General features: G+C 52.3%; 1 protein-coding gene across 1 annotated transcript; it reads right to left on the bottom strand.

The window, feature by feature from the left end:
* Nucleotides 1-56: 56 nt before the first annotated feature.
* Nucleotides 57-27,710, bottom strand: MAML1 (mastermind like transcriptional coactivator 1). Its single transcript, XM_038770976.1, has 5 exons — nucleotides 27,354-27,710; nucleotides 9,968-11,302; nucleotides 7,218-7,484; nucleotides 4,554-4,662; nucleotides 57-1,208 (listed from the first exon to the last, which is right to left on the bottom strand). Exons 1-5 carry the CDS (start codon nucleotides 27,708-27,710, stop codon nucleotides 226-228), a joined length of 3,051 nt encoding a protein of 1,016 aa, XP_038626904.1. The 3' UTR covers nucleotides 57-225.
* Between the last annotated feature and the right edge of the window lie 150 nt (nucleotides 27,711-27,860).

The raw sequence follows: 27,860 nt of genomic DNA, 5'->3' as shown, positions 1-27,860 counted from the left end.
CCAGGGGCATGCCCCCCGCCCGCCCGGGCCCCTCAAGGTCGGTCTGTTCCCCCCGACCACAATTCACTGGGGTTTTGGTCCAAGCGCAGACGAGCCATCCCTTGAAAATGAAAGCAAAAACTCTTCCACTGGCTGGAGAAACTTCAACAAGCCCCTCCGCGGTTGGTTCCCCGTCCGCCCCCCTGCCCATCACCCTTCCACCATCTCCGAGCAGCAGGCTCCGTTTCAATGGGCGCCTAAGAGCTCGTCCAAGTCGTTGATCCACTCCTCCGAAGTTCTGTTTTTAAGCAGGGAGTCGATCAGGTCGGTGTCGCCAGGGAGGTTCTGCACGGCCCCGCTGCCCACCTGCCCGCCACCATAGGCGAAAGGCAGCTCTTGGCTTGGCGTCCTCACCTGGTACCCCTGACCGCAGAGCAGGGCAGCACGGCCGGCCAGCGGCGGGGCCGGGGCCTGGCCGAACGGGGCCAGGTCTGGGACCACCTGGCCCACCCCGGGCAGGCCCGGCGGCGGGTTGGTCCTCTGGGGTGTGCCCATGGCCGGCATCATCTGCCCCCCGGCAGCTAGCGGGGCCGCGGGCCGGCCGCCACTCAGGGATACCTGGGCCACCCCCTGGGGGAACGGCTGACCAGCCAGCTTCAGGTGGGCTGGCTGCACGTGGAAGGCGGTGCCAGCCGTGAAGGGGCCCAGGCTGCCAGTCGTGGGCCCCTGGCTATTCAGAGCTGGGAGGCCCGGGTGCTGCCACGACAGGTTCTGTCCTCCCAGGACCGCCGGCCCTCTGGACAACTGTGGCTTGGACAAGGCGGGATTCAGGGCCCCCTTGTTCTGCTGCTGCTGCTGCTGCTGCTGTGAAAGCCCAGAGTTGGCCAAGGAGCTCTGCCCATAGCCCGGAGGGACGGTGCCAGCTGGGCCGAGTCCAGGCTGCCGCTGGCCTTGGGGCTGCCCGCTGGCACTGGACGTCATGTGCTGAGGGCCCACCTGGGGCATGCCGGGGGCAACGCTGTACAGGCCCCCGCGCTGCTGCTGCAGAGCCTGCAGGCCAGGGAAGCGGGGCCCGGCCCGGTCCAGCTGGCTGGAGGCCGGGGCCACCGAGGGCACCGAGTTGGGGCCCGCCCCAACCTGGATCATGTTCTGAGGCTGAGGGAACATCCGGGGGCTGCTCGAAGTGGGCGGGCCCAGGCCGCTCACTCCCGCCATGGCCGTCGGAGACCCTGGAAGTCAGCCACATTTCAAAGTCAGGTCAAGGTTCAGGGGTCCGGACGGATTGGTGGGGCATGTTTCTCCCCTCCTCAAAAATCTCCAGTGGCTACCAATCAACCTACGCATCAGGCAGAAACTCCTCACCCTCGGCTTCAAGGCTCTCCATCACCTCGCCCCCTCCTACCTCACCTCCCTTTTCTCCTTCTACAGCCCACCCCGCACCCTCCGCTCCTCTGACACTAATCTCCTCACCGTGCCTCGTTCTCGCCAATCCCGCCGTCGACCCCCGGCCCACGTCATCCCCCTGGCCTGGAATGCTCTCCCTCCGTACATCCGCCAAGCTAGCTCTCTTCCCCCCTTCAAGGCCCTACTGAGAGCTCACCTCCTCCAGGAGGCCTTCCCAGACTGAGCCCCCTCCTTTCTCTCCTCCTCCCCCCCGCCTTACCTCCTTCCCCGCCCCACAGCACCTGTACATATGTATGTATGTTTGTATGTATTTATTACTCTATTTATTTTATTTGTACATATTTATTCTATTTATTTTATTTTGTTAACATGTTTTGTTTTGTTCTCTTTCTCCCCCTTCTAGACTGGAGCCCACTGTTGGGTAGGGACTGTCTCTATATGTTGCCGACTTGTACTTCCCAAGTGCTTAGTACAGTGCTCTGCACACAGTAAGCGCTCAATAAATACGATTGAATGAATGAATGAATGACTGAGGGGCTGGGGGAAAATTGAAGGTGGCACGGGGAAAAACCTGGGGCCATTCTGCTCGCTTGGCTAGTGCTCAAACACATCTGACAGGGGCCTCAGAAAGCGTGCTTTTGGAGGATGGTTTTGGACTTGCTTCTGAGAAGCAGCGTGGCTCAGTGGAAAGAGCCCGAGCTTTGGGCTTTGGTCATGGGTTCAAATCCCGGCTCCGCCTCTTGTCAGCTGTGTGACTTCGGGCAAGTCACTTCACTTCTCTGGGCCTCAGTTACCTCATCTGTAAAATGGGGATTAAGACTGTGAGCCCCCCGTGGGACAACCTGATCACCTTGTACCCCCCAGCGCTTAGAACAGTGCTTTGCACATAGGTGAGCACTTAATAAATGCCATTATTACTATTATTATTCTCGAAGAGCCCGGGTGCTTGGTACGCTCTCACCCTTTCCCCTCTCTGCCCCAAGAAAGTCGGTTTTCAGCTGAAGCAGGAAGCTTTGCTCTAGCTGTGGTCAATAAAGCCTCAGTGAATCTCCTTGAGCGGAAGGAGATGCAGAACCCAGATTACCAGGCAGCAGAGGAAAAAAGAGCAAGGGCAGTTCTTGTTTCTGGGAAGTAAGACAGTTTTTTACACACATGCATGCACGCACACACTTCGCACTCCCCCCCCCCTGCCCCCCAACCCCCGCAACACACCTACAAAGGACAGAAGAGAACAACAGAGACATATGAAGACCCTGACGGGTGTATTTAAAAGACAACACGATCTATCTTAAGTAGGTAAACTTGCCCCAATAATATCTGTCTCAATTAAGCCAAGTCCCAGGCCCTGAGAACCTCGCCTTGTAATTTCCAGGGAGGCAGTGAGTCATATACACCCCACCAGGCGGGTTGCCCAGCAGGGTGTTCGTTCTCCAAGAATGCAGCGGCTGGGTTTGGCAAGATCTTCCTGTCATACAGAGGCAGCACAACTACACAACTGGGTGGACCTTTAAGAGGTTTTTTTCTTTCAAAGCTGAAGATGCTTCCTTAAGCACCCACTCCCGGCGGGGGCCGGAGGTGTGGGGGGTGTCTCGGGCCTCCTCTATTGGATGAAGCCCTGACACTGCCTTGTCAAGGGGGTGGGGAGCAGTGTGTTTGTGTGTGTCTGTGTCCCTCTTGTCGTCAAAAAAGCCTCCCCCACCGGGGTCTGGAAGAGTTCAAATTTCCAAGCTAATAACCAAGAGTCAGGCAAGGTCCCAAGAGAGCTGGGGACAAGGCCGGGGCCAGCGAGAAGGTTCCCACAGGGACAGACAGCGACCGGCCTGGGGAGCAAACGTTCTGGACCATCCGTCTCCCACATCAATTTCAACCTGGTGGAGGCGAGCTAGTAGGGAACAAGGAAATCAAGCCAACATCTGTGGAAGAGTGCTTTTCCACGTTTCCCATTGCTTGTGAGATAGCGAGGGGGCCAGGCGCTGGCAGAGCTTCACGGCTGCCCAAGTGAACAAAGGTGCTTGGTGGCTGGGGAAGCCATTTTCGGGCAAATGAGGTGGTCGGGAGTTCCGGGCCAAGGGATCGTGGGGCTGTCTTCCTTCTGGTGCTTATCTGGGAAGTATACATGCTGCTCGTCTGCAAGCTAAGGGGGGGCTTCAGAAGGAAGGGCCACCGGACTCTGTACTTTCCCTCTGACGTGTATTTAAATCCTTTCTCCTTTCCTCCGGTGCCTGTCCCCGCCTTCTCCCCTACCCCACTCTCAGACGGTGAGCTCCCAGAGGGCCGGGGACCATATCAAACTCTCACTTGTTTTGTTTCTCAGCACCCAGTGCTCTGTACACAGTCAGGGTCTAATAAATACCGTCCTCCCCACTGCAGCAACGAAGAATCACCATGGAAGTTGTGTTCTTGAGGTGAAGGCAGACCCCGTCGTCAGTCTCCGGGTGGTCCTTGCTTTATGGCTTTAAAGCACTCAATCAGCTCGCCCCGTCTTATCTTACCTCACTGCTCTCCTACTACAGCCCAGCCCGCATGCTTCGTTCCTCCAATGCCAACCCACCCACTGTACCTCCATCTCGCCTACCTTGCTGCCGACCCCTTGCCCACGTGCTCCCTCTCGACTGGACTCCCCGCACACTGCTTTCCCAACACCACTCTCTCCACCTTCAAAGCTTTAAGAAAATCTCATCTCCTCTGACAGGCCTTCCCCGACTAAGCCCTTGCACTTCTCTGTCTTCCTCTCGCTTCTGTGCGGCCTATCCACTTGGACCTGTCCCCCTCGAGCACTTGATATTCACCTCAACCTCAGCTCCACAGCCGTAATTTCTTTGCATGTTGGTCTCCCCCTCTAGACTGTAAACTCCCGTGAGCCGGGAATGTATCAACTCTGACGTACTCTTCCGAGGGCTCAGTCCTGGTCTCTGCACACGGCAAGGGCTCAACAAATACCTCTGATCGATCAATTGAACGAATTACAGAGAGAAACACTGTCCCTCCCCGCTCCCAATCGACCCATGGGACAACTTCCTTTGGTTCCCTGTTTGAGGAAACCAGGCTCCCCTGGAACTCAACCAACGAGGGAACTCCCTTGGGTGGGGGGAGGCACTCAGAGGGGAAGCAGGGTTAGAGGTCTCGGACGACCTACCGCCACGCTTAGAGGATGGCCGGTGCCCCGTTACCTGGGAATGGTCCGGCCTGCTGCTGGTAAGTGGTCTGGGTCTGATCTTGGTACTGAGGTGGAGGGCGGGTCAGGTGCCGCTGCAGCTGTTGTTCCTGACGCTGTTTCTCCTAGGAAAGAAACAACAGCAATTCGCAGCTGAGGTGAGGACAGGAACCCAGTACCTTTGGCTTTCAGAAAAAAAAAACAAACCCAAGCTAATCAAGATGGCCCCTCAGAACTGGAAACTCTGGGGCTGCTTTAGTGGTGCAAAGGTGACACTTTCCGGGAAGGCTTCCTGAAGTCTCGTAGGCAATGTAATAACTGGAAGTGTGTAATGAGAAACAAATCGGAGCAAATGAGTGAAAAGAACCACCCTGGCAGTGAATCAATCTACGGTGCAACTCCAGAGAAAGAGATGGCTAAAATGATTGCTTTGAGATCAGCGCCTCGGTCACTGCCGTGCTGACCATTTAAGGGCTCCAGTCTTTACAATGCTCAGTGTCGCTATGTCTGCCTAGAGCGGTGGGAGCAGTAGTTGTACTACTGAGTGCTCTGTACCAGACGCTTGCTCCTAACTTGAAGGGCTGCCTAATTTGTAGGGCTGCTCTCCTGCCACATGTGTGAGCTCTTTTGAGGGCAGGGATTTTGTCTCCCAACTCAACTGGACTCCCCTAAGTACTCGGTACAGTGTTTTGCCCACAGCAGACTGTTAGTTCCTTGAGGGCAAGGAATCACATCAATGGACGCCACGGTTCTTTTCCAAGCGCTGAGTCCAGTGCTCTGCATGCACTAACTCCAAGCACCTTGAGGGCACTGATGGTGTCTACAGGCTGTATCGGACTCTCCAAAGCACCTAGTACGACGCTCCACAGAAGCAGGGTGGCCTAGTGGCTGGAGCACAGGCCTGGGAGTCAAAAGGACCTGGGTTCTAATCCCCGTTTGCCACAATGTCTGCTGTATGACCTTGGGCAAGTCACTTCATTTCTCTGTGCCTCAGTTACCTCATTTGGAAAATGGGGATTAAGAGTGTGGAACCCCATGTGGGACAGGGACTGTGTCCAACCTGATTAACTTATATCTGCCCCAGTGCTTAGAATAGTGCTTGGCATATAGTAAGCGGTTCACAAGTATCGTCATTATTATTGTCAGTCAATTTACTGAGCGCTTACTATGTGCAGAGCCCTGTAGTATGCGCTCGGGAGAGTACAATAAAACAGAATTAGGAGTCGCGTTTCCTGCCCATAACAAGCTCATAAAGATACCACTGACTGATTGATTGAATAGCTCATGGTGGGCAAGGAACGTGTCTACCAACCCTGCTACGCTGTACTCTCAGAAGTGCGTAGTACAAGGCTCTGCACACAGCAAGCGCTCAATAAATATGATGGATTGATAACAGACTCCTCTTTAGGAAGAGGAACGCATTCCCTCAGGGGGACCCCGGAGCCAACTCTCACCACTAGCCCAGCCTGCCCTTCGTCAAACACTCGCCCAACACGAGCCCCTTCTGTCTCAGTTCAAGGGAGCTGACCCTGGGCTTTTCTCCCCGTAAACCCCGGGGATCCCCAACTAGTTATCATATTTGCTTAAGCCCTGAGAAACCACAAACACCCATTTTTCACGGCCTCCCCCGCAACAAAGGCACTCAGCTTCCCCACGGTACCTTCCAGAAATGACTGAGTCATCCACTTCCTGATGACTGCTAGCTGTGTCTCTCTGGGACCCCCTCTAGTCCCCCCATGCTGGGGTCTTTCTCTCCATCCTGCTTCCCCCACCCCCCCGCCCCACCCCCTCCCCTGGCTCCATTCTGGAGGCTTGTGTCCGGTTTGGGAACCTAAATCGGTCAGGGTGTAACTCATCCAAAACTCTCTTTTCTTGTCTCCTCCCTTGATCAAGGGCAAACTGCTTCCTCTGGACACACCCGCACAGTCATATGAGGCAGCCTGTCCCTAGCAAGAAAAACTGCCTCTGCTGTGTCCACTGGGCCCAGAGAAGCCTCTAAAACCCAATACTGGAAAGTTTAACCAGAGAGATCAACAGAAGCCACTAACAGGATCATCCCGGAAATGCCCAAACCTGACCGAATCCTCCATTAATTACACACTTGATATCTATTCTACCGCCAGACCCACGGCACTCGTGTCCATCTCTTAACGGTCGGCCGTTTCCCCTTCTGGTAAACTCTTTCAACATCTGTCTCCCCCTCCCCGTGAGCTCGTTGTGAGCAGGGCTCACGCCTACCCTCTCTCCCGTACTGTCCTCCCCGAGGGCTTGATCCAGCGGTCTGCACCCGGTGAAGCGCTCACTAAGCTCCACGGATTGATTGTCTCCAACCAATGAGAAGTAGCGTGGCCTAATGGACAGAGCAAGGACGTGGGAGTCAGAAGGACCTGGGTTCGAATCCCAGCTCTGCCACTTGTCTGCTGGGTGACCTATGGCAAGTCACTTCACTTCTCTGGGCCTCCAGTTACCTCATCTGTAAAAGGGGGATTAGGACTGGGAAGCCCCACGTGGGACAGGGACTGGGTCCAACTTGATTATCTTATCTTGTACCAACAGTGCTTAGTACAGTGCCCGGCACATAGTAAGCACTCAACAAATGTCATTAAAAAAAAAAAAAATTAGCCCAGAGGTAGCCATCTCCTGGCCCCTGGAGCACGTTCGTCCTCCTGCTTCCTCTTACTTGCTCGGCCAGGAGCTGCTGCCTTTGCCCCAAGAGAAACTGCTTCTGCTGTTCCATCAGATGCTTCTCCAGTAACATGTGATGCTGCTTCAAGGCCGCTGCCACTGCCACCTGCTGCTGTTGCTGCTGCTGGGAGCCCAGGTAGGCTGTGCTGTTGTGGGTGTTGGCCATGGACACGGCCGGAGGCTGGCTCCCCGCCCCGGAGCCACCCGAGGCAGGGGGTCCCGGGCCAGGCCCGCGGGGTACCGTGGCCGGAGGATTCTGGTCCTGTCCAACACAGAGGAGGGCATTTAGGAGCACACAACGGCGTCAAATACTTAGGGCGCTGATTGAGCACTTGGTACTCGTGCCAGAGGCTGGGGTGGATAGACACGCGGTGATCGGGCCAGACGGCATCCCCGGCCCACCCCGTGGCTCGCCATAACAATAAAAATGATGATGATGGTATTTTTTAAAGCACTTACGTGCCAAGCACTGTTCTAAGCACTGGGTAAGATAGAAGGTAAGCAGGTTGTCCCATGTGGGGTTCACAGTCCATTTTACAGATGAGGTAACTGAGGCACAGAGAAGTCAGATGAGGCGGGAGGGCGGCTGCCGCTCTTGGAGAGATCATTTACTTCCTTCCCAAAGAGAGGGTGACAGTCTGGAGTTGGCAGGAATCTGGATTTTATCTGAAGCAGCAAACCCCAAAGTGCATGACGAGGGTCTGTCTGCAGGGACGATCACTATGGACCAAACCCCCAACAGATGAAAAATCTATCGGAGTGATCTCTCTGAATTCAAATTTTTTTTATTTCCCTTCTTTCAGGGTACCACACCCTCACCTCGGAAGCGTCACGGCAAAGAGTTTACTATGTAGTACGTCAGCTCCTCGTGAGCAGGGATCGTGTCTACCAATTCTAGCGTATTATGCTCTCCCAAGCGAGTGGGTGGGACACGCCCCCTGCCCTCGAGGAGCTTCCAATCGAAATCTGGCAGTCCTCCATTACCTATTAAATTCCCATGTCTGGCCTACGGAGATTACGTGATGGCGGGGAATGCGTCTGTTTGCTGTTGGAGTGTACTCTCCCAGGCGCTTAGTACAGTGCTGTGCACACAGAAATCAATAAAAACGATTGAATGAATGAGTGAATAACGTTCCGTGCATTCCCGCACTTAGCGTGAAGTGGCCTGCAGGCTGGGTAAGACAGCGTTCTAAATCAATTAATTCAATCGTATTTACTGAGTGCTTACCGTGAGCACAGCACTGTATTAAGTGCTTGGAAGAGTACAATACAGCAATTAAACAGTCACGTTCCCTAACCACAACGGGCTTACAGTCTACATTCTACTTGAACAGGAAGGCCAATAACGCCCTCGGTAGACCGTGAGCTCCTCGAGGGCAGGGGATCATGTTTATCAATCAATCAATCAATCAATCAATCGTATTTATTGAGCGCTTACTATGTGCAGAGCACTGTACTAAGCGCTTGGGAAGTACAAATTGGCATCACATAGAGACAGTCCCTACCCGATAGTGGGCTCACAGTCTAAAAGGGGGAGACAGAGAACAGAACCAAACATACCAACAAAATAAAATAAGTAGGATAGAAATGTACAAGTAAAATAAATAAATAAATAAATAAACAGAGTAATAAATATGTACAACCATATATACAGGTGCTGTGGGGAGGGGAAGGCGGTAAGGCGGGGGGATGGAGAGGGGGACGAGGGGGAGAGGAAAGAAGGGGCTCAATCTGGGAAGGCCTCCTGGAGGAGGTGAGCTCTCAGCAGGGCCTTGAAGGGAGGAAGAGAGCTAGCTTGGCGGATGGGCAGAGGGAGGGCATTCCAGGCCCGGGGGATGACGTGGGCCGGGGGTCGATGGCGGGACAGGCGAGAGCGAGGTACAGTGAGGAGATTAGTGGTGGAGGAGCGGAGGGTGCGGGCTGGGCAGTAGAAGGAGAGAAGGGAGGTGAGGTAGGAGGGGGCGAGGTGATGGAGAGCCTTGAAGCCCAGGGTGAGGAGTTTCTGCCTGATGACCCCTGCTGTACTCTCCCAAGCACCTACCTAGTCCATGGCTCTGTACACGGCGAGGGCTCGATAAAAGCCACGGGCTGATCCAAATGTCCCAGGGGAACCGCCGCTGCCTCATTCTCCTCTCCGGAGCCTGAGGAGCGGCGCAAGGGGTCTGCCTGCCACAGAGAGGCTCCAACAGAAACCTGGGCCGGGGGAAATGGGTGTCCACCTGGGACAGAGCCGGACACCGCGGGCATAGCTGTGTGGAGTTCAGCCGGGGTGGGGCAAACCGGCGATATGGTGGTTGCCCCTGTTCTTTCATCCGACCCTGGGGAGCCCCACTCCCTGCAGCCCCAAAACGACCCCCACAGTGACGGCACTTGTGAACCGCTTACCGTGTGCCGAGCCAGTGAGAAGCAGCATGGCCTAGTGGCAAGAACCCGGGCTTGGGAGTCAGAGGATGTGGGCTCTAATTCCGGCACCACCCCTCGTCTGCTGTGTGACCTTGGGCAAGTCTCTTCACTTCTCTGGGCTTCCCTCATGTTTAAAATGGGGATTAAGACTGTGAGCCCCCATGAGGGACAGGGACTGTGGCCAACCTGATGACACTGTACCTACCCAGTGCTGAGAACAGTGCTTGGCACACAGTAAGCCCTTAACAAATATTACTATTATTATTAATAAACCCTGGGCCAAAACCAACCAAATACACACAGCGCCAGGAATCATCCCAGCCTCACCTTCGCCCTTCTTACCTGGCCAGGCGGAACCAGCGGTCTGAAGGGCCCATTGGCAGCCTTCTGCTTCAACAGAAACATCCCGCTCGATTCCTCGCTCAAGGGTGGCGGTGGCGGCAGCTGCTGTTGGAGGTAGGCCAACATGGGGGACTTGCTCGGGCCGGGCCCGGGGCCGCCCGGCCCGCAGTCCGCTTTGTAATGAGAGAGGGGCTTGGTGTTGCCGTAGTCTAGCATGGGACCCTGGCCGTTGGCCAGGTTCTGGCCGCTCAGGGTCCCGGCCTGATGGGACAACAAGCTCACGTGGTAGGCGGTCGGGGGCCGGGGGGAGCCCTTGGTCGGCACTTTGGGCATCACGAGCTTCTGGCCCCCGAAGTCTGGCTGGAAGACCGCGGGGCTGGTGGGACCCTCCAAGCCGTAGGAGACGGCCAGGGGACTGTGGGCGGGTCCAGCCGGCTGCCAGCCGGAGAGCTGGCCGGCCTGGTGGGCTTGTTGGGCCTGCTGGCTCTGCAGCATCTGCTCCCTCTTCTGCTTGGCGGCCATCTGCTGGAGCTGGTGGGACGAGGACATCTCTTTGGCCGGCCCCGGCCTGGGGAGCACAGGCCTGGCCCCGCCGGGCGGCTGCGGGTTGGGTGCCTGCATCGGGGTCCGGCTCGGGGCGTCAGCCCCTGGCTGGAACACGGCGTGCGGAGAAGCGGCGCCCCCGGGGCCGAAGCCCTGCCCGGCCGCCCCCCTCCCCCGGGGAGAGCCGAGCTGCTCCTGCTCAAAGGCGGCAGGAGAGAACTCTGTCTTGACGTGGACCTCCTGCACCGGGGGGGTCCGCGTGGCACAGTTCGGGGTCTCGGGCTCCTTCTTCTCCTCGAAGTCCTCATTGAATAGATCCTTCATGTCCTCGTCGGGGACGGAGCGATTCAGCTCGTCGATGAGCTCTTTCCACTCCTGCTCGTTCAGGTTCAGGTCGGACATGAGGCTGCTCTGGGCCCCGGCGGGCCCGGCTCCGGCCACCAGGCAGGGCAGGTCGTCCGCCGGCTCCTGCTTCAGCTCCTTGCTGGGGCCTGGGGCCGCCGGGTCGTCCGGACCCCCGCGCCCGTTCGGCCGCAGGCTGGCCTCCGGGAGGCACTTGGGGTCCGCGCCCACCGGCCCGTTGGTATGAGAGGCTTCGCCCCCGCACGACTTGGCCAGCGGGCGCCGTGGTGACGGCGGGGGCATCCCATTGGTAGGAACCGTCCCGCCTAGGGGGTTGTGGCGCCACATTTTCTTGGACACTGAAAACACGTCCCCGTAGCCGTTTGGCTGATCACCGTTCTGCGGTGAGACGGCACCTTCCAGGTTCTTTTTCAATGTTTCATGCAGTTGCTGGAAGGGGGAAAAGAAAAAAAAAAATAAACACACACACACACACACACACACACACACACACAAAAAAAAAAAGCCAGGCAGGTCACTTAATCAATCGTTTAGAACATCAGACTAAATTGCCGGCCTTTTCTTTTGCTTCTGACTCATTTTGGCTTCACAGCAGCAGCCACTGCCTGCCGGGACAAATGGAATCGCTGTGTGATTGAAAAGGAAGAGAATAAATGAGATCCCTAAATCTTTCATTAAAAAAATGTTTGCTTGAGGAATTCCCGGCAAGTTTTAAAAAGAGGTTTAAGTGAGGGTTTGTATACTATTACTGGCATAAGAGGGCACTGCTGGGCCTCACTATTAAAGTTATCTTGAAAAACACCGGAGCAAACACTACAAATGTGAATACTCCTTTTTCTAATCAAAATTCCAACCAACCTCTTTACATTTTTCCCCCTTCGGTTTCCTAATGGGCTTAATTAAGATGCAATAGCCCGAGACTGGGGGCATAATAATAATAATAACAACTGTGGTATTTGTTAAGCACTTTACTATGTGCCAGGCACTGTACTAAGCGCTGGGGCTGACACAAGCAAATCGTGTTGGACACAGTTCTTGTCCCATATGGGGCTCACAATCTTAACCTCCATTTTACAGATGAGGTAAGTGAGGCCCAGAGAAGTGAAGTGACTTGCCCAAGGTCACAACAGCTGACAAGTGGCAAGAGCCAGGATTAGAACCCATGACCTTCTGACTCCCAGGCCCTGCTCTAACTCCGTTACACCACGCTGCTGCTTCTCTATAGAATAGCATCAGTTCTGGCCCCACAATCAAGCAATGGCGTTTACTGAGCGCCGACCATGGGCAGGGCACTGTACTAAGTGCTTGGGACTCACATTTACCAAAACAACAATGCAGCAACGAAAGATAAAATCGATCAATCAGGGGTATTTTCTGAGTGCTTCCTATGTGCAGACCACTGTTCTAAGCACTTGGGAGAGTACGATACAACAGAATTAGTTGTATATACCTGTATATGTGTATATATGTTTGTACATATTTATTACTCTATTTATTTATTTTACTTGTACCTATCTATTCTATTTATTTTATTTTATTAGTATGTTTGGTTTTGTTCTCTGTCTCCCCCTTCTAGACTGTGAGCCGGGCCTGGAATGCCCTCCCTCTGCCCATCCGCCAAGCTAGCTCTCTTCCTCCCTTCAAGGCCCTACTGAGAGCTCACCTCCTCCAGGAGGCCTTCCCAGACTGAGCCCCTTCCTTCCTCTCCCCCTCTCCATCCCCCCCATCTTACCTCCTTCCCTTCCCCACAGCACCTGTATGTATGTTTATATGTTTGTACATATTTATTACTCTATTTATTTATTTATTTTACTTGTACATATCTATTCTATTTATTTTATTTTGTTAGTATGTTTGGTTTTGTTCTCTGTCTCCCCCTTTTAGACTGTGAGCCCACTGTTGGGTAGGGACTGTGTCTATATGTTGCCAATCTGTACTTCCCAAGCGCTTAGTACAGTGCTCTGCACACAGTAAGCGCTCAATAAATACAATTGATGATGATGATGATGATGAGCCCACTGCTGGGTAGGGACTGTCTCTATATGTTGCTAGCTTGTACTTCCCAAGCGCTTAGTACAGTGCTCTGCACACAGGAAGCGCTCAATAAGTACGATTGATTGATTGATTGATTGAATTAGCCTATAGGTTCCCTGCCCATAATGAGCTTAGAGATAAATAGAATCGTACCCTAGAGGAGGGAACTGAAAACTCAAGGAGCGGCTTCTTTCCAGCAGAAGTGTCCATCACCAACTTCCCGAGGGCGGGCGCCCCAAAAAGAACCTCATTTTACAACCACACTCAAGCTGGGCTCTCTGGTTTCCTACTGCCACTTAAGGGCCCAGAAAAGGGGCTGCCCCAAGATGTCCCCACCCCCCTCCGGACCCAGGCGGCCACCCCCCTGCCCCACACCCTGGGTCCCTGGAAACAGGGACGCGGTTTCCGAGGTACACGACTTCGGGTGGGAGAAGAGGTAGAGGGAGGCGGGTCTGTCTCTCCCACTAGACTCCACGTGGGCGAGGAATGTGTCTCCCAACCTTGTTGTTTCGTACTCTCTTAAGCGCTTAGCCTCATGTTCTGCACATGGTAAACACTCAAATACCCCCAAATGAAGGACCGGTAGCTTCAAGTAAAAATCCTGGGCCAACAGCTACCTTGTCACGCTGCTTACGATTGATCGATTGCGTCTCGACTGTAAGCACTTGAGAAAACACAGTTCCAGAGAGTCGGTAAACACAATCCCTGCCTACAAGAAGCTCACAGTCTTGAGGGGAAAGGAGACATTAAAATCAATTCCAGACACGCTCCCTGAGTTCTCTCTTTTATTCTGCCTTTTCTCCCACTCTGCCTTTCCGGGTCAGTCTTCTCTCCAAGAGCAGGGCAGGCTGTACGGCAGTTCTCCAGAGATGCATCCAAGTTTCCAGAAGGGGGTGAACTGAAACCCAAGGAGGTCAAAACTATCTGCCTTAGGTAGCACAATGAGTCAGCTGCTGGGCCCGGATTAGAAACCGGGCTCTCCGCTGCCCTGGCCACGGCAAGGCACCACTCCCTCCAAACCCAGATGCAAATAGCCTCAGCTGGGACCGAACAGTTCCAAAGGGACAACTCACGGACCAAATATACGGACAGTTCTCGGCCCCAAGAAAACACCCCGTGCACGTCTCGACAACTTCCCGAACCTCACGTCCGGCCATCCCCCATCTGGGTGCGGCTACTGGCAGCTTCTCCGTTCCCTTCTCCCACTTCCGCCTGCCACTACACTCTAGCTTACTTACACTCTCCGTCCCTCTCGAGCTCCCCAAGTCACTGGGGCCCCCATTCTCGCTTTTCCCGCTTGCCAATCTCCTGCTCTCGCTCGTCCTCCAGCCTGGAACTCCCTCCCCCTCCCTGGCCAACAGACTACAGCTCTCCCCATTTTCAAAAACTCCTTAGATCTCATGCTTCCTTCTGAGGCGGGGCAGGATCTTTTCTCTCCCCATCTTATATTTCCCAGTGCCACTTTGGGCCTTCTGAGTGCTTTGCACATAGTAAGCGCTTAACAAATGCCATTATTATTATCTAAAATCTTAATTTACCACGACCCCAGAAGCACGCCCTGTTCCTCCAGGTGTAGGCGTGGCTCAGTGGACAGAGCACAAGCCTAGGAGTCAGAATGGCCTGGGTTCTAATCCTGGCTCTGCCACTTGCCTGCTGTGTGATCTTGGGCAAGACACTTCACTTATCTGGGCCTCAGTTACCTCACCTGGAAAGTGGGGATTAAGACTGTGAGTCCCATGTGGGACATGGACTTGAATGCCCATCTCCTCCAACTCCCGGCCCGGGACTGTAGGCTCCCAGAGGGCAGGAATCATGTCTACCACATCTACTGATGTGAACTCTCCCTGAGCACTTAGTACAGTGCTCTGCAAATAGAAAGCACTCAATAAACACCAGTGATTAACGGAAACAATTTACAGATAAGAGTAAAGAGGATATGTCCAGGAACTAGGGCTTAAGTAAGAAAATATGTAGGCAAAGTACATAAGTGCTGTGGGAGCTTGTAGATTCAAAAGGGGCACAGAAGTGGTAGCTGGGGGAGGGGATCCAGACTACTTTGGGGGTGGGGGGCGAGGGAGAAAGGTATGTCACATCCACAAGCTAAACAACAGTCTTTGATGCAAGGCTTGCTGTTCAGGCAAAGGGAGATTTAAAAAAGAAGAAATTCCCCAAGCTTTTAACTCAAATCTCCTATTAATGCTCTGTGTGTAATAATAGTATTTGTTAAGTGCTCATTATGTCCCAAGCATATCGGTTGGACATAGTCCCCGTCGCATATGGGGCTCACAGTCTCAATCCCCATTTTACAGATGAGGAAACTGAGGCCCAGAGAAGTGAAGTGACTTGCCCAAGGTCACGCCGCAGGCCTGTGGCAGAGCTCTGAAACATGAGCTCACAAAGAGAGGGTCCACCTCCCCTGAGCAAACCCCGCCAGTTTTCTGAGCTGTGGCCAGGCGGGCCTGAGCTTTCTTCTGCCGTGGCTGTGGCCGGTCTAGGAGAGCCCCGAAAGTGAAGACGGAGGGTGACTGGCGTCTCTCAGACTTCTGACCCGGAGCCGTTGCATGGACGGTGAACCGCTGAGGGCGCGCCAGCACCCCGAGGAGAGCCCGTGTGGGAAGGCCGGCACCGCCTGCCGTAAAAACGGAGCCGCTCAAAGTCCGTCCATCCTGCAGATACCCGTGACGCTGTGGGCCGACAGAACAGAGGAGCCTCCCGCTTTCTGAAGGGAAGGGAGACAATAACTTTCCCCAACTTCAAAGCCTTATTGAGGGCACACCTCCTCCAAGAGGCCCTTCCTGACTAAGCCCCCCTCTCCTCTTTTCTGCATCACCCTGACTTGTTCTGTTGGTTCTTCCCCCCTACCCCGCACCAGCCCCACACCACTTAGGTCCATATCTGTCATTTATATGACTGTCCTTCTCCCCCGGCTCTAGACTTTAAACCCGTTGTGGGCAGGGACCGTGACTGTTTTATTGTTGTACTCTACTCTCCCAAGTGCTTAGTTCAGTACTCTGCACAAAGTTAGCGCTCAATAAATACAACTGGATGAAAGAATGAACAACTGGGCTGTTCCAAGTCCCTCTGGCCACAACCTGGTCCGCTCAGCGAGACCTCCCCCTTCCCCGCTGGGCCTGCTCCGTTTTCTTACTGGCCACATTTCTCATGCCTTGTTGCTCTGCAGAACTCTCATTTCTCACAGAACAGAGAAGACATTTTGCTTTGTCCCGGAGGGTCAATAGTAAGTTAATTCTGAGAAGCAATGTGGCCTAGTAATAATAATAATAATTGCGGTATTAGTGAAGTGCTTACCATGTACTAAGTGCTGGGATGGATACAAGTAAATCGGGTTGGACACAGTCCCTGTCCCAAGTGGGGCTCACAGTCACAATCCCCATTTTACAGATGGGGTAACTGAGGCTCAGAGAAGTGAACTGACTTGCAGGGTGGCCTAGTGGATAGACCGTGGGCCTGGGAGTCAGAAGGACCTGGGTTCTAATGCTGGTTCCACCACTTGGGCAAGTCACTTCACTTCTCCGGGCCTCTGTTCCCTCGTCGGCAAAATGGGGATTAAAACTGAGAGTCCCAGGTGGGACACGGACTGTGTCCAACCTGATCATCTTGCATCTACCAGCATTTAGTACAGTTACTGACACATAGTAAGTACTTAACAAATACCATTAAAACAAACAAAAAAAGAGTTACTATTTCCAGGGCCATACATGCCCCTGTCAAAAACGAAACCATCAGGTTTTCCACTCAAGGTCATTTAAAAAGTTCTCAAGGATAGCAGATAGCCTCTCTTCCAATAGCCTTAAGGTCCATCTCCCACACAATACACACACATACACATCCTTATCTTGCCAGACTCAAACTCTTAACATAACCTTCAATTATTTTCCTTCTCATCATAGAGATGAGCAAGGTGTGATTATCTCATAGAATTGGCTTTTTCAAAAAGGGGAAATGTAAAGAAAGCATCAAAGGGGGCAATTATATTCTTCAGCTCTCTCATCTGATGGAACTCAGATTTTTTGTCTCAACTTTCCTAAATGAATCCATCAACAGTATTTACTGAACACCTACTAAGCACTTGGGAGAGTACAATAGAGTAGAGAGACCCCATCCCAGCCCTCAAGGTTATATCTGTGTGCAGAGCGTTGGGCCAAGCACTTGAGAGAGTACCCCACAGAAGACAGACACTATCTCTGCCCTCTGCCTTTGGCTTACGATCAAGTGGATGATAATTGTGGCGTTTGGTAATAAGGCCTATGTGCCAAGCACCGTCCTGAGCGCTGGGTTAGATACAGGATAATCAGATCGGGCACTAGTTCCCATCCCGCTTGGGGCTCACAGTCCAAACAGGAGGGAGAACAGACAGGTACCATCCCCATTTGACACATGAGCAAACTGAGGCTCAGAGAAGTTAACTCACTCAGCGCGGCCTAGGGAAAAGAGCATGGGGCTTGGGAGTCAGAGGACATGGGTTCTAATCCCAGCTCCGCTACTTCTCTGCGCTGTGACCTTGGGCAAGCCACTAAACTTCTCTGCGCCTCAGTCACCTCATCTGTCAAATGGGGATTACGACTGAGAGCCCCATGTGGGACAACCTGATTACCTTGAGTCTACCCCACTGCTTAGAACAGTGTTTGGCACATGGTAAGCCCTTAATGAATAACATAATTATTATTAGTAACTCACCCAAGGTCTCCCGGCCAAGGTGGGCGGAGCTGGGGCAAGAACCCAGGTCTCCTGATTTCCTGTCCCGGGCTACTTCCCCATGGCTGTGCTGCTACTGATAGCGTGTGTGGGGGCTAGCGGGAGCTGAACACACGCCAACATCATTCCTGCACTTGGCCGTTTTCTGGTATTTCCTCCCTCCCAGGAAGTATTCAGAGACAGACGCCCGGGAGTTAAAAGGAGAGGACGGGGAGTGGGGAAGAGGGGTCACAAAAAAGGGAAAAAAAGTCAGAAAGAAAATCGCAGCCCCTACCCAATCGAGTCCCTGTAATGAAGGGGGAGGGGGCAGAGTTTCCCCTCAGAGATGATGCTGCTGTTCGGGCTATGGGTAGCCTATGGGACTGTAAGCTCGTTGTGGGCAGGGAATGTGTCTACCAACTCTGTGATACCAAGCACTTGGTTCAGCGCTCTGCACAAAGTAAATGCTCAATAGATGCCACTGATTGATTGGAAGGAGGGACTCTTGTGTGGCCGTATGACTGAAGGCTGCCACATTCTGCTCCCCATTAAGATGACCTTCTTAAAGGAGAAAAATAGCAGACAATAGAAAGGAAGTTGTGCAAGTTTTTCAAGACACAAGACCACCCCCACCTCCTTTAAAAAGAAATGGCTGTCAGAGAAGAGGAAACTGGGCATGGTTCCCATATTCCTCTTAGTACAGTGCTTTGCACACAGTAAGTGCTAAATAAATGACTGAATGAATTTATTCCTCTCAATGCCGGACCATCCAAAATGGACTTTATGGCACCCCCGTCCCCCAATCGGCACTTCGTCAAAATGCCTGCCCATAACCTAGCCTGCCCATCAACATTTCCATCTCTGCTTCTGTCCAGCTTAGTGTCTAACAAACAAGTCCAACTAAAAGACTTGGCGGTCAGCTTGAAAGTCTATTCCGTCCACAGACACTGATTCTAGTTCTGTAGCACCAAAAACAGGCCCCTTTCCTTTTACATTTCAGCAGAAATAAACGTCCAGGGACAGAGGCCCGAAAACATTCATCCTACATTGCTAGGGCCTGGAGAACGGCTTGGTAGCTCACCTGAATTTGGCCTCTGTGTGCTCTGCACTAACTGCTCAGTAAATACCACTGACTGACTGAAAGAAACTACTGCACCACTGATTATTCTTGCGGTGCCACTACATTTGTGCCATGGTCTCTCTTTTTCCGCCCCCAAAAAGCCGAGGTGCGCTGTGCTCCCTTTGCTCAGAACCGAGCCGGCCAACAGCTGCTGAGGGTTCGGGCCGAGGGTTTCCACGCTTCTGGGACACACGAGCCGAGCTGTGGGCAAACTCCTCTTTTGTTCTGAACCGAGGAAGAAGTGGCAAAGTTAAGCCAACGGCCCGCTTATTTTAGGTGGTGTGGCCCAGGAAGGGAGCCAAAGAGGGGGACACGGGAAAGTCATTCGTAAACTAAACCTCTATTGTGCAAATGGTCAGGCCCAGGACCAGCTTCCTGGACTGGAAGGGTGGTTCAGGGGCACTTCAAAGCATACTCCGAGGGGAGCGGGGGCATGGGTTGGGGTGGGGGGGGAGGGGGCTTAATAAAAAGCCTTCATTATTATGCAAGCGGATCCCCAAATAAGGGCAAGGGAAAAAGAAAGGCTACCGGTCGAAGTAACCCACCCCCAGCCCCTTTCGGTTTTCCACTGAGAACAGAAATTAGCCGCTCTGTTGCCCAATATACTGAATCCACCGGCAGAACCTACGAAGCAAGTGGGCAGGCATACAATTGGTACAGTCCCCAGATGCCGATTATCCCGTTCCATGAGAACAAGACTGAAAGGACAAAACTAAAGCAACTTCAGAGCTTGAAACCTAATGGGGCGGCTATTTCCTCTAAGGGAGAACTGCATGTTACCTCGTGTTCCGTCTCCCCAAACCTGTCTCGGGCCTGGAACTCCCTTCGCCTTCATAGCCACAGACCACGGCTCTCCTCACCTGCAAAGTCCTCCTAGCCTCAAAACTCCTCCATGAGGCCTTCCCCCAACTAACCCCTCATTTCCCCTACTCCCTCTCCCTTCTGCGGGGCTCTTGCGCTTGGATCTGTACTCTTTAATCACCCTACCCTCAGCCCCACAGCACTTATGTACGTATCTATAATTTTAATATCTGCCTCCCCCTCTCCTTGTAAGCTCCTTGTGGATGGGCAATGTGGCTTCCAACTCCGCTGTACTGTTCTCTCCCAAGCATTTAGTACAATGCGCTGCACACTGTTAAGTGCTCAACAGAGCCTGCTGATTGATTCTCAAATCTAACGCTGTCTGCTTCAGATTTCCTTTAGTGAAACCTGACTCACATCAGACTCTGTAGCTTCAATACCATGCAGATGATGACAGCTGTAGTAAATGTAAGTGCTTATTATGTGCCAAGCAAGGTAATCAGGTGCGAGATAGCCCCAGCCCCACATGGGGCTCATGGACTAAATGGGAAGGAGAAGGGGCACTGAATCCCCATTTGACAGATGAGGAAACTGAGGTTCAGAGATGTGACTTGCCCCAGGTCATACAGCAGGAGAGTGAGCGGCAGAGTCGGGATTCGACAGACCCAAAGTCTAAGGCTCAGAAACCAAAGAGCTTCTCACATCTGGGACACAGGCCGCAGAGACGGCCTTTTCCATATTGTGCTCTCTGTGGGTTAAAAGCACCCTGTCGATTCCTTCCCAACAAGCACCTGACAGAAAACTGGGCCCTGCCTTCTGAGACACGAGGATCTTCAATGAGAGTGGGGCAGAAGGCAATCTCCACCTCAACTGATCGTATCAACTGAACACCTACTGTGTGGGGAGCACTGTACTGAGCACTCGGGAGAGCTTGACAGAACAGAAAAAATCCCTATCCTTAGAATCTAGCCAGGGAGAAAGACACTAAAACTGATTCCAGGAAGGAGGACCTAACTGAGTGTATAAAGAAATGCTACAGTGGGGGGTGTGGGTGGCAGAACACTTCTCCAGCCTATTCGGTCATTGGTTCAAATCCTGGCTCCGTCACTTGTCAGCTGTGAGACTTTGGGCAAGTCACTTCAATTCTCTGGGCCTCAGTTACCTCATCTGTAAAATGGGGATTGATTGTGAGCCCCATGTGGGTCAACCTGATCACCTTGTAAACTCTCCAGCACTTAGAACAGTGCTTTGCACATTGTAAGCACTTAATAAACTCCATCAATATTATTATTATCCTTCCGCCAAGGGGTGCTCACTAGTTATAATAATAATAATAATAATAATAACAACACATGGTATTTGTTAAGCACTTAATATGTGCCAGGCACTGTACTAAGCGCTGGGGTGGATACGAGCAAATCGGGTTGGACAGTCCCTGTCCCATGTGGGGCTCACAGTCTCAATCACAATTTTACAGATAAGGTAACTAAGGTCCAGAGATGTGAAGTGTCTTGCCCAAGGTCACACAGCAGATGAGTAGTAGTAGCAGGGGTTACACCATTTTGTGGTCAGGGGGAGGAGATGTCCTCCCTTGGCTCTCCTATCTCTCTGGCTTCTCCTTCTCCACCTCTATCACCTCCCACCCTCTAAAGGTGTGAGTCCCTCAAGGCTCAGTTCTGGGTTCCCTTCTTTTCCCCACCTACACCCGCTCCCTCGGAGAACTCATTCGCTCCCAAGGCTTCAACCACCATCACCACGCGACTTCAACCACCATCTCCTCGCAAATGATTCCCTCTGCCTCCTCTCCTTCTCTGCAGGCTCGCGTTCCTATCTGGTTCAGGACAACCCTGGGCTGTCCCGCCGACACCTCAAAGGGAACCAGTCCAAAACAGGGCTCCTTATCTTCCCACCCAAACCCTGTCCTCCCCCTGCCTTTCCCATCGCTGTAGACAGCACTACCACCTTCCCCATCCCACAAGTCTGTAACCTAAGCGAGGACACACGTCTCATTCAACCCACATATTTAATCTGTCACCAAATCCTGTCGGTAATACCTTCACGTCGGCACTAAAATCTGCCCCTTCTTTTTCATCCAAGCTGCTACCACGTTGATCCAGATATTTACCGTCTCACCTTGAGGCCGGGTGGAGGTAGGGAATGAGTTTGCTAACTCTGTTGGATTGGGCTCTCCCGAATGCTTAGTACAGTGCTCTGAACATATATAAGCGCTTAATTGATACCACTGATTGGCTGATTTCTCCATCAGCGCCTCGCTGATGTCGCTGTCTCCTGCTTCTCCTTTCTCCAGTCAAGACTTCATTCTGCTACCCAAATCATTTTTCTCAAAAAAACCATTCAGACCACATCTCCCCACTCCTCGAAAACCTCCAGTGGTTGCCTGTCCACTTCCACGTCAAGAAGTAACTCCTCACCATCGGCTTTAAGGCACTCAATCAGCTTTCTTTTAACGCCCTTATTACAATGATCTCCTACTGTAACCCAGCTGGCCCACTCTGCTCCTCCAACAGCAACCTACTCTCTGTACCTCGATCTCAGCTCTCCCACCACCGATCCCTCGCCCACGTCCTCCCTCTGACCTGGAACTCCCTCCCTCTTCATATCCCACTGTCCCCTATTCTCCCCACCTTCAAAACCCTCACAAGATTCCCAGACTAAGCCCTCATTTCCCTAACCACCCACCCCTCGCCATCGCCTTTGCACTTGGCTCTGTATCCCTAAATCACTTTGATACTCACCCCAACCCCAGATTGCTTCTGTCCATATTCTTACACTCTGCCATTGCCCCTCTCCATAATCTATTTTAACGGCTGCTTCTCCCTCTACACTGTTGGCTGCTTGTGGGCAGGGATCGGATCTACCAAAGCTCTTGGACTCTACTTTCCCAAATGCTTAATATAGTGCCCTGCACAAGTAAGCACCCAACAGACACCATGGATTGTTCTCAGATTGCGGGGTAAAGAACGACAACTAACTGGAAGGCTGTGCTAGCTCTGGGGAGTTTACACCCCTCACTACTCACCAACGTCATTCAAATCGTCTTTTGATTTTTCTCTCGCTTCATTAGTTTTCTCAGCTTATACTAGTGATTCAAATTTATGCAGCACCCCAAAAGTGCATGCCTAGCTAGCAGTTGCTGTTTTTAAACACTGCCTGGCAGTTTTCTAGCTCTCCTGTGTCAATGAAACACTGTGGCCGTTAAGGACCATAGAGTTCTTAAAAAGGATGCCCACGGCCTTCTCTCTGAAATATCCTTAGAGTTCTGACTTGGCCAGCGCTGGTTCATCCGCTCCTCAACCTACGCTGGGTATGATGACAGCATTTTGAAGGGCGTTACAAGCTGTCACGCAAAACTACAAACCCACTAAAAGAGGTGAAATTTGCTTCTTAGAAAGCAGGGTTTTCAACAACATTCAAAATGGAACCTGATCGAACGATTTTAACTGTGAAGGAATCAATGAATGAATTTCACTAAGTGCTTAGGAGTAGTTGGAAGTAGACACGCACTATCCCTGCCTTTAAGGAGCTTGCAGACTAGATGGGGAGGCAGTCGAAAAAATCAGAGATAGAGGAAGCAGAAGTAGCGTAAGGATATGGAAGTAAGTGCTGAGGGGGTGGGGTGAGAAATCAGAGTGCTCAGATTTCTCAGAGTGCTTACGGGGTTTTATTCATATTAACGATGTCTGCCTCCTCCTCTGGACTGTAAGCTCGTTGTGGGCAGGGAACGTGTCTGCTAATTCTGTTCAACTGTGCTCTTCCAAGCACTTAGCACAGTCCTCTGCACACAATAAGCACTCAAATAGGATTGACTGACTGAGGAGCTCATACCAAATGTGTACAGGTGACAGAAAACAGGGCAAATAAGGTGGGGGGAATTAGAGATCTGTCAGGAAAGGCTTCTTGGAGGAGACATGACTTTAGAACTGGATCAATATAAGCAGAATACTGCACTAATCTAAATAACCAGAAATACAACTTTTAAATGTAATTCTTGTTTCACACCAGTGAAGGTTTACCAAAAGTTCAGCAGAGAATTTAACAACATGCTCGAATAGTATCGCATTTCCTAAAAAATGATGCAAAGGTATTTTTTGATGTCACTCTCGTTAACCAAACATGTGGAATCACTGAAAGATAACCCTAAAAATGTTTAGGGTAATGTTTCCAAAATAGCAAGTGATTCCTATTATCCTCAAGTTCTCCAACGCTCCTTTTCTTGGACAACAAGATTTCGCCAAAGTCGATTTCATTCCCGCTCTTGCCCGCCTTCGAGTGAAGAATTTCACCTTTGGCAAATCAGGAAATAAAGCACTGCCCTTACCAACATAACCAAACCCAAACCCAGGGGCCTGGGATTCAGAGGTCCTGGGTTCAAATCCCGGCTCTGTCACTTCCCTGTTGCGTGACCTTGGGCAAGACACTTAACTTTTCAGGGCCTCAGTTTCCTCATCCGTAAAATGTTGATGCAATACCTATTCTTCCCTCATTCTTATACTGAACCCCCTTTGGGACAGGGTCTGCATTCCCCCTAATTAACTTGTATCTACCCCAGCAGCTTAGGATAATGTTTGACGCCCAGTAAGACCTTACCAAATACTATTATTATTATATTATTAATAAGCTCAATTGGTGCTCCTGATGAACATCAGCGCTTAGAACAGTGCTTTGCACATAGCAAGCACTTAATAAATGCCATTATTATTATTATTATTATTATCTCATCTTCCCAATCGTTTCCCTCCCCTCTCAATTCCATTCCAACACTTCTTCCACCACCATAGCCCATCTGTCCACCTCTTTACACTTCATTTTACTTCCCTCTACCTTTAATTTACTTGAAGGTCCGTCTCGCCCACTAAACTGTACGGTCCATGAGGGCAGGGGTCACGTCAACTAAATCACTCACCCAGGGCATTTACTGAGTATTTACTGTGCACAGAGCACTGTACTAAGCACTTGGGGAAGAACGATACAGCAGAGTTGGTAGTTGTGATACCTGCCTACAAAGAGGCAAGACCTCACCCAAGTGCTCCGTGCAGAGCTCAGGCTCAATAAATACAGCCGACTGACCCTCTGAAAAGAGCAGTGGTCCACAAGGTCAGCATTGATCACGGGAGCAATAGTAAATGCTTAAATATGCGGTGGAACTGCTCTAGGTGCTAGGGCAGGGAAACAAGATCATCAGATCAGACAGTCTCTCTGCCCCATACATAGCACCCAGCCTAATAATATTAAAAACAGTGGTACTCGCTAAACGCATACTATGTGCCAAACACTGTACCGGCAGGGAAAAACACAAAATCCCTGTTTTACAGATGATGAAACCCAAGCACAGAGCGGTTAAGCCACTCGCTCAAGGTCACCCAGCCAGCAAGACGTCGAGTGGACGCAATAGGGGTTTACTGACCAGGAGGGTCGGGGTGTTGGAAACCAAACCTTCAAGCGATTGAAGCCCGAATGAAGACTAACCTCTTCCCCTGAAACGGAGGGGTGGAGGGTGGGGCAGCAAGACTGGAGCTTACTGGTGCTCAGCATGTGACTCTAGACCAGAAGCTCCCTTCAAGGCCCTACTGAGAGCTCACCTCCTCCAGGAGGCCTTCCCAGAATGAGCCCCCTCCTTCTTCTCCCCCTCCTCCCCCTCTCCACACCTCCTTCCCTTCCCCACAGCACCTGTATTTTTGTTTGTACATATTTCTCTATTTATTTATTTTACTTGTACATATCTATTTTGTTAATATGTTTGGTTTTGTTCTCTCTCTCCCCCTTCTAGACTGTGAGCCCACTGTTGGATAGGGACCGTTCTATATGTTGCCAACTTGTACTTCCCAAGTGCGTAGTACAGCGCTCTGCACACAGTAAGCGCTCAATAAATATGATTGATTGACAGGGAATGTGTCTGTTATATCGTCCTGTTGTACTCTCCCGAGCGCTCAGTAGCAGCGTGGCTTAGTGGCTAGAGCCTGAGCGTCAAAAGGTCATGGGTTCAAATCCCGGCTCCGCCACATGCCTGCTGGGTGACGTTGGGCCTTGCTTCACTGGGCCTCTGTTTCCTCACCTGTAAAAACGGGGATCGAGAGCGTGCGAGCCCTGTGTGGGCCGGGGCCTGTGTGCAACCTGACAGACTTCTATCTACCGCAGCGCTTGGCACATAGTAGGCGCTTAACGAGTACCATAATGATCAGCACCGTAAGCATTCAATAGACAGGACTGACTGCTGGCGACGGGGGCATGTGTTAGGCAGTTTCATCACCGTCATCATCAATCGTATTTATTGAGCGCTTACTGTGTGCAGAGCACTGCACTAAGCGCTTGGGAAGTCCAAATTGGCACCATACAGAGACAGTCCCTGCCCAACGGTGGGCTCACGGTCTAAAAGGGGGAGACGGAGAACAAAACCAAACATACTAACAAAATCAAATAAATAGAATAGATAGGTACAAGTAAAATACATAGAGTAATAATCAATCAATCAATCGTATTTATTGAGCGCTATGTGCAGAGCACTGTACTAAGCGCTCGGGAAGTCCAAATTGGCAACACATAGAGACAGTCCCTACCCAACAGTGGGCTCACGTACATTTCTATCCTATTTACTTTATTTTGTTGGTATGTTTGGTTCTGTTCTCTGTCTCCCCCTTTTAGACTGTGAGCCCACTGTTGGGTAGGGACTGTCTCTATGTGTTGCCAATTTGTACTTCCCAAGCGCTTAGTACAGTGCTCTGCACATAGTAAGCGCTCAATAAATACGATTGATTGATTGATTGATAAAAGGGGGAGACGGAGAACAAAACCAAACATACTAACAAAATCAAATAAATAGAATAGATAGGTACAAGTAAAATACATAGAGTAATAATCAATCAATCAATCAATCGTATTTATTGAGCGCTTACTATGTGCAGAGCACTGTACTAAGCGCTCGGGAAGTCCAAATTGGCAACACATAGAGACAGTCCCTACCCAACGGTGGGCTCACGGTCTAAAAGGGGGAGACGGAGAACAAAACCAAACACACTAACAAAATCAAATAAATAGAATAGATAGGTACGAGTAAAATACATAGAGTAATAATCAATCAATCAATCGTATTTATTGAGCGCTTACTATGTGCAGAGCACTGTACTAAGCGCTCGGGAAGTCCAAATTGGCAACACATAGAGACAGTCCCTACCCAACAGTGGGCTCACGGTCTAAAAGGGGGTGACAGAGAACAAAACCAAACATACTAACAAAATCAAATAAATAGAATAGATAGGTACAAGTAAAATACATAGAGTAATAGGGGCCGAGGTGTGCGGTGAGGACCGGGGGTGGGCACGGTAGCCCCACTTTTCAGATGAGGAAACTGAGGCGGCGGGTGTGTGTGTGTGTGTTGGGGGTAATAGGGGCCGAGGTGTGCGGTGAGGACCGGGGGTGGGCACGGTAGCCCGACTTTTCAGATGAGGAAACTGAGGTGGCGTGTGTGTGTGTGTGTGTGTGTGTGTGTGTGTGTGTGTGTGTGTGTGTGTGTGTGTGTGTGTGTGTGTGTGTGTGTGTGTGTGTGTGTGTGTGTGTGTGTGTGTGTGTGTGTGTGTGTGTGTGTGTGTGTGTGTGTGTTGGGGGTAGTAGGGGCCGAGGTGTGCGGTGAGGACCGGGGGTGGGCACGGTAGCCCCACTTTTCAGATGAGGAAACTGAGGCGGCGGGGGGGTGTGGGGGGGTGTGTGTCTGTGGGTGTGTTTTGGGGGTGGGCCTCGCCCGAGTGACGCAGCAGGGAGGCGTTGGAGCCTCTCCCCCCGGCCCCGCCGCCCCGCCGCCCCAGCGCGGGCTCTCACCGCCATGGCGCCGCCGCCAACGCCGCCTTCGGCCGGCGCGTCCGGTCCGGGGGGTCCGGCGGGACCGGGGGGTCCGGCGGGGGCGGCGGGTCGGTCGGCGTGGGCGTTGGCGTTGGCGTTGGCCGGGGGCTGGCGGTGCTTGCCGGCCCGCTTGGCCTTGGCCTGCATGGAGCGCTGGTGCAGGGCGAAGGTGTGCTGGCGCTCCAGCTCCAGCCGCTCGGGGGACCCGGCCTCGTAGCGGGCCTCGCAGCTGCTGTGGTGGCGCCGGCACAGCTCGATGCGGCGGCGGAGGCGCTCCATGACGGCGCTGTGCCGCGGCACCACGAAGTCCGCCATCGGGCAGGGGGGCAGCACCATCGGCTGGCCGCCCCGGCCCTCACGGCCCGCCCATGGGCCCGCGGGGGGCCGCGCTCCCCCGCCTCAGGGCCCCCGCCGTCCCGTCCCCATTGCTCTCCGCGCAGCCGCCGCCGCCGCCGCCGCCATCTTGAAATTGTTTTTCGGAGCTTC

Source organism: Tachyglossus aculeatus, chromosome X2, assembly GCF_015852505.1.
Source record: "Tachyglossus aculeatus isolate mTacAcu1 chromosome X2, mTacAcu1.pri, whole genome shotgun sequence".
Classification (NCBI taxonomy): domain Eukaryota; kingdom Metazoa; phylum Chordata; class Mammalia; order Monotremata; family Tachyglossidae; genus Tachyglossus; species Tachyglossus aculeatus.
The sequence above is the reverse complement of the archived record's forward strand: the minus strand, read 5'-3'. Positions and strand labels throughout refer to the sequence as shown.

Bases quoted from the DNA above. Each gene is read 5' to 3' on its own strand.
- MAML1 (XM_038770976.1), bottom strand. From the start codon at position 27,710: ATGGTGCTGCCCCCCTGCCCGATGGCGGACTTCGTGGTGCCGCGGCAC. The intron at 11,303-27,353 runs GTGAGAGCCCGC...TCCCCCTTCCAG, and splicing joins TTGGCGGCGGCGCCATGGCG to CAACTGCATGAAACATTGAA. The intron at 7,485-9,967 runs GTAAGAAGGGCG...TGTGTTGGACAG, and splicing joins CGCTGGTTCCGCCTGGCCAG to GACCAGAATCCTCCGGCCAC.